Raw genomic sequence first — 13,578 nt, forward strand, 5'->3', positions numbered from 1 at the left:
CAACTTTGCTGTTCACAAAAGTTCTGAACCTATGTACATATTACGGACACAGTATATTTTACATTAGTTATCTTCTTGTTTTAAGTGCCACCCTTCAGCTCCACTCAACCCCTCCCATCTTTCTCTGAACACCATCCAGTTTTGATTTCTACTTGCCATGTATTTTTCAATTGTGCTGTTTCACAAAAGTTTGAACCTTTCTATTCGTTTCTACAGATTGTCAATTAAAGATAAAAATGTTTTTCTAAAAGTATTATTATATTATTGATCGATTGTCTATGACTTTTCAAATCACCCAGCAGTGCTATTTGCAGAGTTAGCTCCAGGTAAATGTTGCACATCTTCAGCAATTCCTGAACCTGCGACCAAAAACAAGCTACACATGGACAGTACTAAAACAAACGATAAAATGATTCTGTAAATCTGTCTGGACTTGATTTCCACGTACACCGGCGGCAGAATGGCCAGGACCGGCCCTGCATGCGGCCCAATTCTAATGTTTTTCCACTAATTGGTCTTTTGACCAATCACATCAGATCTTTGTACATCAGATATTTTTCAGACAGGTGAAAGTAAGCAGGTATGGTCTGATACAAACAAGTCCCGGCAAAATAAATAGTGGTGGTACGCCCAGTACCTTAAAACGTGAGCCTATCACAATTAACACAACATGCCAAGAGAACTATAGGCTATTACAGCATTATTTAACATTACCGCATGTCAGCCACATGAAAAATGAGCAAATTGACTTGAAACCGGATGGTGGTATATGCTCAAAATTGCGTAGTGGTTCGACGAGAACACTTACATTTGCCAAGGCGGAGATTAGTTGCCGAGACAACAGTGGACGTATTAATTTAGTCTACAAGTGTAGGCCTAATGTCAATTACAGAATGTCATTACGATACACGTAGGTGTTTTGTAACAGATGTCTCTTTCCATTCATCAAATTGCAAGTGCACAGTGCACTGTTGTGGTTTGGATGCTGGAATTATTTTGTGAGAGGATGAATGTGCGCGGGTAGCCTACAGGAGCAGCTTTTTGAAGTGAATGTTTGACAATCAGATGTTAACATCGTGACTGGCTGTGTTTATGCCACATTAAAAGGTAATGCATGATTAAAGTGATATGACAAATCTTTACTAGGCCTAGGCTACTAGGCACACAGAGATCATATATGAACTGAATATGGATTGTGTAGGCCTATGTAATTCTATGATTAAACCACAGGAGGTTGGTGGCACCTTAATTGGGGAGGGTGGGCTCGTGGTAAAGGATGGAGCGGAATCAGTGGAATGGTATCAAATACATCAAACACATGATTTACATGTGTTTGATGCCATTCCTTTTGCTCCGTTCCAACCATTATTAGGAGGCGTCCTCCCCTCAGCAACCTCCACTGGACACCTTGGCTATAAAAAAAAAAAGTGTGCTTGAGCTTGGGTGTCCCGTAAGGTAAGACATCTACTTTCACTCCTGTTTTCAGAGCTGATCTGATTGGTCAAAAGACCAATTAGTGGAAAAAAGATCAGAATTGGTCTGCCTGTGTAAACGGAGCCAAAGATGGTAATTCTGTGTCACTTTATGTAATCAACGTGTGACCCCTTATCGCTAGACTAGAATCTCACGCGCTCTCCTCATGGTAAAGCCAATATGGATTTCTGGGAAGGTAGACTGATTATACTTCCAGAACGATCCCCCCCCCCCCTCGCTTTGCCAATCACCATAAAAGGTCCAAAGATCAAACCACCTCAGCATGTAACAAAAACAGTAGCTGAGCAGGGTTTGCCGTCCAGTCTTACCACCACCACCAAGACTGCGCACCAGCCCGACCTACACGCATAGGGTAGAATTTTGAATTTGGGGATTTTTTATCTCAAATGTTTTATTCTTTATAATTTCATCCAACGTAATGATACAGCCATTGCTGTAGTTTTCATTATGATGTAGATTATATTTCTCTATTGAAGTAATTTTCATAGCTTCAACAACTGCATCTGGCATTGGTCTTAGATCTGCGTTTAGATTTTGTGTAGATATTTCATACCATTGTACTGTATATTCAAAGCTTGCTAGTGGACTTTCAGTTTTTAATTAGGTTGTGCCATTTTGTAAAATTCAACATGTGGATACATAGTAATATCCTCAGTGGCCTCATTGTCAAATGGAATATTTTGTAAGGAGTCTAATTTGTCCATACAGGACTAAGGATGGAATCTTTCAAGATGAAGAGCATTCTGAAGGTGTCTAGTAAGTATTTTTCCCTATTAACAGTATTATATGTATATATTATAATATATGTTATACATTATTGTCTTATACATATATACAAAGCCTTCGGAAAGTATTCAGACCCCTTGACTTTTCCCACATTTTGTTAGGTTACACCTTATTCTAAAATTGATTAAATCATGTTTTCCCCCTCATCAATCTGCACACAATACCCCATAATGACAAAGCAAAAACAGGTTTTTAGACTTTTTGCTAATTATATATCACGTTTACACAAGTATTCAGACCCTTTACTCAATACTTTGTCGAACCACCTTTTGCAGAGATTACAGCCTTGAGTCTTCTTGGGTATAACGCTACAAGCTTGGCACTCCTGTATTTGGGGAGTTTCTCCCATTCTTCTCTGCAGATCCTCTCAAGCTCCATCAGGTTGGACATTTGCTGCACAGCTATTTTCAGGTCTCTCCAGACATGTTCGATCAGGTTTAAGTCCAGGCTCTGGCTGGGCCACTCCTGCATTGTCTTGGCTGTGTGCTTAGGGTCGTTGTCTTGTTGGAAGGTGAACGTTTGCCCCAGTCTGAGGTTGTGAGTGCTCTGGAAGTTTTCATCAAGGATCTCTCTGTACTTTGCTTTGTTCATCTTTGCCTCGATCCTGACTAGTCCAGTCTTTGCTGCTGAAAAACATCCCCACAACATGATGTTCCCACCACCATGCTTCACTGTAGGGATGGTGCCAGGTTTCGTAAAGATGTGACGCTTAGCATTCAGGCCAAATAGTTTATCTTGGTTTCATCAGATCAGAGAATCTTGTTTGTCATGGTCTGAGAGTCTTTAGGAGCCTTTTGGCAAACTCCAAGTGCACTGTCATGTGCCTTTTACTGAGGAGTGGCTTCCGTCTGGCAATTCTACCATAAAGGCCTGATTGGTGGAGTGCTTCAGAGATGGCTGTCCTTCTGGAAGGTTCTCCTATCTCCACAGAGGACCAGCGGGTACTTGGTCACCTCCCTGACCAAGGCCCTTCTCCCCCGATTGCTCAGTTTGGCTGGGCGGCCAGCTCTAGGAAGAGTCTTGGTGGTTACAAACTTCTTTCATTTAAGAATGATGCAGACCCTTGTGTTCTTGGGGACTGTCAATGCTGCATAAATATTTTGGTACCCTTCCCCAGATCTGTACCTCGACACAATCCTGTCTCGGAGTTCAATGGACAGTTCCTTCGACCTCATGGCTTAGTTTTTGATCTGACATGCACTGTCAACTGTGGGACCTTTTATAGACAGGTGTGTGCCTTTCCAAATCATGTCCAATCAAGTGAATTTACCATGAGTGGACTCCAAGTTGTAGATACATTTCAAGGATGATCAATGGAAACAGGATGCACCTAAGCTCAATTTCGGGTCTTATAGCAAAGGGTAAAAAAAAATTGTTGTTGACTTTTTAAATGTATTCAATTTTAGATTAAGGTTGTAACGTAACAAAATGTGGAAAAAGTCAAGGGGTCTGAATACTTTCCCAAAGGCACTGAATATATGTGATCATATACAAATGTAAGCAAGGTTTGAAATTATTATGTTTTAGTCAAATATTATATATTTTTGGGCATCTTGTGGTCAGTTTGCAATCTACATATTATTGGTAATTATGTTCCAGCCCCCTGACCTTCCACTCAAGAAAAAATCAGCCCGTAGCTGAATCTATACTGAACAAAAATAGAAACGCAACATGCAACAGTTTCAAAGATTTTACTGAGTTACAGTTCATATAAGGAAATTGGTCAATTAAAATAAATAAATTAAGCCAAAATCTATGGATTTCACATGACTGGGAATACAGATATGCATCTGTTGGTCCCAGATACCTTAAAAAAAGGTAGGGGCATGGATCAGAAAACCAGTCAGTATCTTGTGTGACCACCATTTGCCTCATGCATCACGACACATCTTCACATAAGAGGCGACATCGGGATGCTGGCCTTCTAGGCAGATTTGCAAAGAAAAAGCAATATCTCAGACTGGCCAATAAAAATAAAAGATTAAGATGGGCAAAATCAAACAGACGCTGGACAGGAGAACTCTCGGAACTCCCGGAGTCGCCTCTTCATTGTTGACGTTGAGACTGGTGTTTTGCGGGTACTATTTAATGAAGCTGCCAGTTGAGGACTTGTGAGGCGTCTGTTTCTCAAACTAGACACTCTAATATACTTGTCCTCTTGCTCAGTTGTGCACCGTGGCCCCCCACTCCTCTTTCTATTCTGGTTAGAGCCAGTTTGTGTTGTTCTGTGAAGGGAGTAGTACACAGCGTTGTACGAGATCTTCAGTTTTTTGGCAATCTCTCGCATGGAATAGCCTTCATTTCTCAGAACAAGAATAGACTGACGAGTTTCAGAAGAAAGTTATTTGTTTCTGGCCATTTTGAACCTGTAATCGAATACACAAATGCTGATGCTCCAGATACTCAACTATTCTAAAGAAGGCCAGTTTTATTGCTTCTTTAATCAGGACAACAGTTTTGAGCTGTGCTAACATAATTGCAAAAGGGTTTTCTAATGGTCAATTAGCCTTTTAAAATGATAAACTTGGATCAGCTAACACAACGTGCCATTGGAACACAGGAGTGATGGTTGCTGATAATAGGCTTCTGTACATAGGCTTCTGTACGCCTATGTAGATATTCCATAAAATAAATCTGCCGTTTCCAGCTACAATAGTCATTTACAACATTAACAATGTCTACACTTTATTTCTGATCAATTTGATGTTATTTTAATGGACAAAAAATTGCTTTTCTTTCAAAAACAAGGACATTTCTAAGTGACCCCAAACTTTTGAACGGTAGTGTATGTAACCTTTGTTTAGAACTACAGTATTTTGAATCGCATGCCAATATATTAAATGTGACTACATGGATAATTATCTATTGTTCTAATATGGATAATTAATGGATTCCAAAATGGTATTAAATCTTTATCTAATCAGATAGATCACAATCGTCCAAAAGTTAGGCAATCATCAAATACAAGCATCGATCAATGGATTTTTTGAACATTATCTACTACCATCTATCTACCTTATCCATTCATAGGACTTGGCCGCTTCGTAATAATTAACAATGCACAATAGAGCGAATAGTTACTATTTTAAGTCCAATGCAGACGTTTTTTGTTTTTATCTCAATATCAAATCATTTCTGGTAACAATTACTGTGATTGTTTTCCATTAAAATGCTCAATTTTTTTTATAAATAGCTTCTTCCCACTGGGTACACACAAGTTGAATCAACGTTTTTTTCCACGTCATTTCACAGAATTACGTTGAACCAACATGTAATAGACATTGAATGGACTTCTGTGTCCAGTGGGTTAACAAAGAGCAATTTCTCAAGCAAAAATGTTGACAGGACCGTTTGGAAGTGGTCTGTGGGAAGGGGAAAACTGAAAACTAGCTGTTAAAACTAGCTCTCTTTCTTATTGGTCTATTAACTAATTTACGGCCTGGTGATGTCACCAGCAGGCCAAAACTCCATCCCACCACAACAGGCTGAAATTTCAGGCGGTCTTTTCAAACAGCTCTTACACTAAAATGACATTATCACAATCTTCCCAATTTCACAGTATTATTCCAACTTCATAGTGTGGAAATATATACTGCTCAAAAAAATAAAGGGAACACTTAAACAACACAATGTAACTCCAAGTCAATCACACTTCTGTGAAATCAAACTGTCCACTTAGGAAGCAACACTGATTGACAATACATTTCACATGCTGTTGTGCAAATGGAATAGACAACAGGTGGAAATTATAGGCAATTAGCAAGACACCCCCAATAAAGGAGTGGTTCTGCAGGTGGGGACCACAGACCACTTCTCAGTTCCTATGCTTCCTGGCTGATGTTTTGGTCACTTTTGAATGCTGGCGGTGCTTTCACTCTAGTGGTAGCATGAGAAGGAGTCTACAACCCACACAAGTGGCTCAGGTAGTGCAGCTCATCCAGGATGGCACATCAATGCGAGCTGTGGCAAGAAGGTTTGCTGTGTCTGTCAGCGTAGTGTCCAGAGCATGGAGGCGCTACCAGGAGACAGGCCAGTACATCAGGAGACGTGGAGGAGGGCGTAGGAGGGCAACAACCCAGCAGCAGGACCGCTACCTCCGCCTTTGAGCAAGGAGGAGCAGGAGAATCACTGCCAGAGCCCTGCAAAATGACATCCAGCAGGCCACAAATGTGCATGTGTCTGCTCAAACGGTCAGAAACAGACTCCATGAGGGTGGTATGAGGGCCCGACGTCCACAGGTGGGGGTTGTGCTTACAGCCCAACACCGTGCAGGACGTTTGGCATTTGCCAGAGAACACCAAGATTGGCAAATTCGCCACTGGCGCCCTGTGCTCTTCACAGATGAAAGCAGGTTCACACTGAGCACATGTGACAGACGTGACAGAGTCTGGAGACGCCGTGGAGAACGTTCTGCTGCCTGCAACATCCTCCAGCATGACCGGTTTGGCGGTGGGTCAGTCATGGTGTGGGGTGGCATTTCTTTGGGGGGGCCGCACAGCCCTCCATGTGCTCGCCAGAGGTAGCCTGACTGCCATTAGGTACCGAGATGAGATCCTCAGACCCCTTGTGAGACCATATGCTGGTGCGGTTGGCCCTGGGTTCCTCCTAATGCAAGACAATGCTAGACCTCATGTGGCTGGAGTGTGTCAGCAGTTCCTGCAAGAGGAAGGCATTGATGCTCTGGACTGACCCGCCCGTTCCCCAGACCTGAATCCAATTGAGCACATCTGGGACATCATGTCTCGCTCCATCCACCAACGCCACGTTGCACCACAGACTGTCCAGGAGTTGGCGGATGCTTTAGTCCAGGTCTGGGAGGAGATCCCTCAGGAGACCATCCGCCAACTCATCAGGAGCATGCCCAGGCGTTGTAGGGAGGTCATACAGGCACGCGGAGGCCACACACACTACTGAGCCTCATTTTGACTTGTTTTAAGGACATTACATCAAAGTTGGATCAGCCTGTAGTGTGGTTTTCCACTTTAATTTTGAGTGTGACTCCAAATCCAGACCTCCATGGGTTGATAAATTGGATTTCCATTTATTATTTTTGTGTGATTTTGTTGTCAGCACATTCAACTATGTAAAGAAAAAAGTATTTAATAAGATTATTTCATTAATTCAGATCTAGGATGTGTTATTTTAGTGTTCCCTTTATTTTTTGGAGCAGTGTATATAAAACACAGGAAATCACATTTTTGACTGCACTGGGCCTTTAAGCAATAACTCATTTGATTTAATTAAATCTGACGTAAAGTTAAATGTATTCGCTTAGTTAAATCTGACTCCTCTTCCACTATAATCTAATTTTATCACTATTCCACCTCCAGAGCTTAACTCCCAGCTGAAGTTGGAGAGCTCTACCCAGAGTCAATCCATTGGGGCGGTGCGCTGGAACCTTCCTGAAGAGGACCTCCAGGCCCACAGCTCAGCCCCTACCAGCCCCCGCAAGAGCAGTACCCCCTCCACACGTCGCTCATCGGTAGGCGACACACATGCACGCACACCTCCATCCACTCACAGCATCACATCAGCATCCAGTCCATCCCAAACTCTTCCTGTTAAATTGTCTACTCTTTTACCTGTATATGTTCCTTTGTACTGTTTTTCTACCTTTACCTGCCTACCTGTTCATACTGTATGTGTGTGTGTGTGTGTGTGTGTGTGTGTGTGTGTGTGTGTGTGTGTGTGTCTCTTGTAGCAACACCCTCATCAGAATGGCATGAAGAACCTGCGCAGTCTGCAGGAATGTGTCCGCTTCATCAACCACTGGAAGGAGCAGGTGGCCCAAGTCTGCAAGGTACAGTAGGACCCTGAAAGGGGGAGAGAGAGAGAGGGGGGGGAAGATATATATCTATAGAAAGAACAAGGGAGGAGGGAACAAAAGCAGTAACTGAGAAAGTTCAGAGGTAGAAATGTATTTCCAAAGTTAGTATGATAGTATTAGTGAGTGTTATTTTGTCCCTTATTTGTATTAATGCAAAATGTGCGGTGAAGGAAAAATAGTAGGCCCGGCTTAGAGGGGCTGGTGTCGGGTCACTAGGAAACTTCCCATTTTGAATTTATTTGATGCCTAGTTGTTTTGGCCTTTTTGCAGTTTTTTTTGTGTGTGAATCAAACCTATATTACACACAAAATCCCAAGCTGTACTTTGTCAATGGAGACCACAGAATTTCTACAACATTGCTTTGACATTAAGATGATTGAGATGAGATAGCTATGCACACTATTGACAATGTACAGTATGGTATTGACCTGGTTGCTGTGTTGTCTTGTTGCAGAGTGGCAGTGATGCGGGGAAGGGAACCAGTAAAGGAGAGACCCCTGTGGAACTGAAAACAGAACGCAGTCTGGAAGAGAGCAGGAAACTCATTGTGCTGTGGGCCAATGAGCTCAACAGTGTCGACAAGGTCGAGAAAAAAACTAATACTGACTTTTTTTTGTGTACTCTTAAATGTTCGCTTGAAGTATCATAACTATCAATTAATCAAATGTATTTATAAAGCCCTTTTTACATCAGCGGATGTCACATAGTGCTATACAGAAACCCAGCCTAAAACCCCAAACAGCAAGCAACGCAGATGTAGAAGCACAGTGGCTATGACAAACTCCCTAGAAAGGCAGGAACCTAGGAAGAAACCTAGAGAGGAACCAGGCTCTGAAGGCTGGCCAGTCCTCTTCTGGCTGTGCCGGGGGGAGATAGTACATGGCCATTAAGGTCAGATTGTTCTTCAAGATGTTCAAACGTTCATAGCTGACGAGCAGGGTCATTCAGAGGTCGAGACAGCAGAGAGAGAGAGTCAAAAACAGTAGGCCCGGGACAAGGTAGCATGTCCGGTGAACAGGTTAGGGTTCCATAGTCGCAGGCAGAACAGTTGAAATTGGAGTAGCAGCACGACCAGGTGGACTGGGGACAGCCAGGAGTCATCAGGCCAGGTAGTCCTGAGGCATGGTCCTAGTGCTCAGATCGTCCGGAAGGGGATGGAGAGAGAAAATAAGAGGGAGCATGCTTCAATTCACACAGGACACCATAACCAGCTATTTTAAGTCAATTGATTCATAAGTAAATTATGTTGAATTTGACTGAAAACCTTCAACTGTATTCCTCTGTGCCTCCTCAGCTGGCGAAGGCTAGGCCCTGGGTGCAGGAGAGATGTGAGAAGGAGGAGGAAGAAGAAGAAAACAAGGATGGTGAGAAAGACCCCGATGAGGAAGTGCAGCAGAGGATCATGGAGTGGGCCAAGGAGCTGCAAAGAGCCTCAGAGGTGAGAGGTCAGGGGTGACAGGTCAAGGTCAAGGGTACAAATGTATATGAGAAACAAAGGGACACTAACGAGGATGGAAATGGGGGAAAAACTGTGTTCCAAACTGATAGCAATTTGTATAACCTAGCTTTCAAATAGCCTGGGTTAACTGCTATCTGCAGATTTGCTACCAAATAGATACCATTTAGCATAAGGGCTAAAAAGTTGAAAAAATGTGATAGGAGACTGATAGAGATGACTTGGTATTAACGTCTGTCTGGCTATGTGTCTGTCTACACAGAGTTGTGGGGTGCAGAGCAATGAGCTAGGCAATGTTCTGCGTCTGCTGGGTCTGAGGAAGAAGAGACTGATCAACCTCCTGCCCTTACTAGAGTTCATTACTTGGTCACTGCTCAAAGAGGACTGCAAGGTGAGACGACACACACACACACACACACAAAACAAAAAAACACACAAAAACACACAAGCAAACACAAAAACATACACACCTCCCCAAAAAAGGAGGAAAAAAGCTGTAAAAGCGGTCAGATTAGTAGTTTATTAGAGCTCTTCTCATAAAACATAACTCAGAATGTTATGTACAACTTCTTCTTTTCTGAAGTCGTACACTTGCCTGAATCCATTGTAATTAGCAATATTCCCTCTTAAATGTAGATTGAGAATCAGCTATACAGTTATGTAGTCTACATAATCAAATATGCATACAGTGCCTTTAGACTCGAGGTACACCTGATTTGGGGAGTTTCTCCCATTCTTCTCTGCAGATCCTCTCAAGCTTTGTCAGGTCACCACACAGCTATTTGCAGGTCTCTCCAGAGATGTTCGATCGGGTTCAAGTCCGGGCTCTGGCTGGGCAACTCAAGGACATTCAGAAACTTGTCCCGAAGTCACTCCTGCATTGTCTTAGCTGTGTGCTTAGGGTTGTTGTCCTGTTGGAAGGTGAATCTTCGCCCCAGTCTGAGGTCCTGAGCGCTCTGGAGCAGGTTTTCATCAAGGATCTCTCTGTACTTTGTTCCGTTCATCTTTCCCTCGATCCTGATTAGTCTTCAAGTCCCTGCAAGCTGAAAAACATCCCCACAACATGATGCTGCCACCACCATGTTTCACCATAGAGATGGTGCCCGGTTTCCTCCAGAAGTGACGCTTGGCATTCAGGCCAAAGAGTGCAATCTTGGTTTCATCAGACCAAAGAATCTTGTTTCTCATGTCCTTTTGGTGCCTTTTGGCAAACTCCAATCGGGCTGTCGTGCATTTTACTGAAGAGTGGTTTCCGTCTGGCCACTCTACCATAAAATGCCTGATTGGTGGAGTGCTGCAGAGATGGTTGTCCTTCTGGAAGGTTCTCACATCTCTACAGAGGAACTCTGGAGCTCTGTCAGAGTGACCACCGGGTTCTTGGTCACCTCCCTGACCAAGGCCCTTCTCCCCTGATTGCTCAGTTTGGCCGGCTCTAGGAAGAGTCTTGGTGGTTTCAAACTTCTTCCATTTAAGAATGATGGAGGCCACTGTGTTCTTGGGGAAATTCAATGTTGCAGAAATGTTTTGGTACACATCCCCAGATCTGTGCCTCGACACAATCCTCTCTCAGAGCTCTACGGACAATTCCTTCGACCTCATGGCTTGGCTTTTGCTCTGACATGCACTGTCAAGTGTGTGCCTTTCCAAATCATGTCCAATCAATTAAATTTACCACAGGTAAAGTTGTAGAAACGTCTGAAGGCTGATCAATGGAAACAGGATGCACTTCGAGCTCAATTTCAAGTCTCATAGCAAAGGGTCCGAATACTTTTTTAATTAGCAAAAAAACAGTTTTCGCTTTGTCATTATGGGTTATTGTGTGTAGATTAACGAGGGAAAAAATGTATTTAATCAATTTAAGAATACGGCTGTAACGTAACAAAATGTGGGAAAAGGGAAGGGATCTGAATACTTTCCGAATGCGCTGTATACCATTTGAGCTCACAGTAATATGATGGAAATGAAACTATTAAAGACAATTCTTTACCTACATTCATACACTTTGTCTGTGTTCCTATTTTCAGGGTGGCATTTCTCAGCTGTGGCTGTCAGCAAAGCAGCGCACCTGGAAGGCAGGCACTCCAAGATACATCCCTAACTCAGTGTGGAACTGGATGATCAGTGCATCAGGTATCTATCCGTCTATTTGGACACATGCTTTAATATGAACTATTAATTTAAAAAAAAGAATCACAGAAAATTTGAATGAATAAAAGTATACATTTAAAGCATTTTCATACATTTTGCCCAAACCTTAAACTACAACAAAATATTGGTACTACTAGGATAGAAAAGAGGAAGAGTGGAAAATGGATGACAGAATGTTATTTAAAATGGTGAAAGTAAAACATGTGTCGCACATTTTCAAAAAGTTGTCAATTCTCTCCTCCCTGTAGCCGATGTGACCTTTGACCCCATGACCAACCACCTGTGGCTCCAGCTCTCAGATGACCACCGCAAGGTCCAGGAGGGCATGTCTGAGTCCAATCTGCCATTCAGTCCCCAGCGCTTCGACGCCTGGCCTGGCGTGCTGGGCTGGGAGGGATACGCCTCCGGACGGCACTACTGGGAAGTAGACATAGCCAACAACGGCTACTGGCGGGTCGGCCTGACCACGGCGAGTGCCAAACGCCACGGCCGCTTCCCCATGAGCCCCCAGACGGGCTACTGGACCCTGTGGCGCAGCATGCACCAGTTCTACGCCTGTACCAAGCCTGAGACGCCCCTGCCCCTGGGTCTTGTGGCCCGCCGGATGGGGATCTATCTAGATTACGAGGAAGGACAGATCTCCTTCTACAACGCAGAGACCAAGACGCACATCTATACATTCACAGGCACGTTCAAGGAGAAGCTATACCCGGTGTTTGCCCCGCTGGACGGACGCGCACTCATCACCATCATCTCGCCACACAAGGTCTCTACACTTTGAAGACATCATGGGTCTTTGGTTCAGAGATTCTCCCCAACATATGCTGACTACAGACCTGGTTTTCCTTTGCCTTTCAATCACTGGCTTATTTGGACTTGGAAAACCAGGTGTGTGGAGTGGACTCTGGTTAATCAATAAGATTCATTGATCAATGAAGTACCAAGAATAAGAGAAAACCATTGGAGAAGAGTTTGACCCGCAAAGACACTTTGACCCGCAAAGACTTGGGTTGAGCTTGGGTTTGCCCTGTTTCGACAACAGTTGGCCTAGACACTTCTGTATGGATCTTAAGAGCTGTATGGGAAGAAGCAAATAGGCAACGTCATACCCTAAAATAAAACAAATGAATTTGACAAGCTAGATTTAAACAGTACATGTCTGAAAAGCCCCCCCATTTTAATACGTAAAAAAATGTATCTAAATACTGTATATAAATTGCATTATAATACTGAAACAGCTTGCTAAATGGAAGATGGGAAATGTATACTGAGGAAATCTAACTACAATATATCTATATATTGCAGTGTATCTATTTACCTATATACAGTATCTATACCTTATGTCTTTATATATTTATGCACTTTCATAATATGTATACAGTGCCTACAGAAAGTATTTACACCCCTTGACTTTTTCCACATTTTGTTGTGTTATAGCCTGAATTTGAAATTGATTAAATTTCGATTTGTCACTGGCCTACACTCAATACAACACAATGTCAAAATGGAATTATGCTTTTAGAAATGTTTACAAATTAATAAAAAATGAAAAGCTTGAGTCAATATGTATTCAACTCCTTTGTTATGGCAAGCCTAAATAAGTTCAGGAGTAAGAATTTGCTTAACAACTCACATAATAAGTTGCATGGACTCTGTGTGCAATAATAATGTTTTTTGAATGACTACCTCATCTCTCTACCCCACACATACAATTATCTGTCAGGTCCCTCAGTCGAGCAGTGAATTTCAAACATATTTACCCACAAAGACGAGGGAGGTTTTCCAATGTCTAGCAAAGAAGGGCACCTATTGGTAGATGGGTAAAAAACAGGCAGACATTTAATATCCCTTTGAGCATGGTGAAGTT

General features: G+C 42.7%; 1 protein-coding gene across 1 annotated transcript; it reads left to right on the top strand.

The window, feature by feature from the left end:
- Window positions 1-1,758: 1,758 nt before the first annotated feature.
- LOC106577553 (nuclear factor 7, brain) lies at window positions 1,759-13,274 on the top strand. Its single transcript, XM_014155681.2, has 9 exons — window positions 1,759-1,846; window positions 2,203-2,250; window positions 7,611-7,762; window positions 7,982-8,080; window positions 8,562-8,690; window positions 9,402-9,545; window positions 9,826-9,954; window positions 11,588-11,693; window positions 11,960-13,274. Exons 2-9 carry the CDS (start codon window positions 2,211-2,213, stop codon window positions 12,490-12,492), a joined length of 1,332 nt encoding a protein of 443 aa, XP_014011156.1. The 5' UTR covers window positions 1,759-1,846; window positions 2,203-2,210; the 3' UTR covers window positions 12,493-13,274.
- Window positions 13,275-13,578: the final 304 nt, after the last annotated feature.

This window comes from Salmo salar, chromosome ssa18 (assembly GCF_905237065.1).
Source record: "Salmo salar chromosome ssa18, Ssal_v3.1, whole genome shotgun sequence".
Lineage (NCBI taxonomy): Eukaryota > Metazoa > Chordata > Actinopteri > Salmoniformes > Salmonidae > Salmo > Salmo salar.

Bases quoted from the DNA above. Each gene is read 5' to 3' on its own strand.
- LOC106577553 (XM_014155681.2), top strand. From the start codon at position 2,211: ATGGAATCTTTCAAGATGAAGAGCATTCTGAAGGTGTCTA. The intron at 2,251-7,610 runs GTAAGTATTTTT...TTCCACCTCCAG, and splicing joins GAGCATTCTGAAGGTGTCTA to AGCTTAACTCCCAGCTGAAG. The intron at 8,691-9,401 runs GTCGAGAAAAAA...GTGCCTCCTCAG, and splicing joins AGCTCAACAGTGTCGACAAG to CTGGCGAAGGCTAGGCCCTG.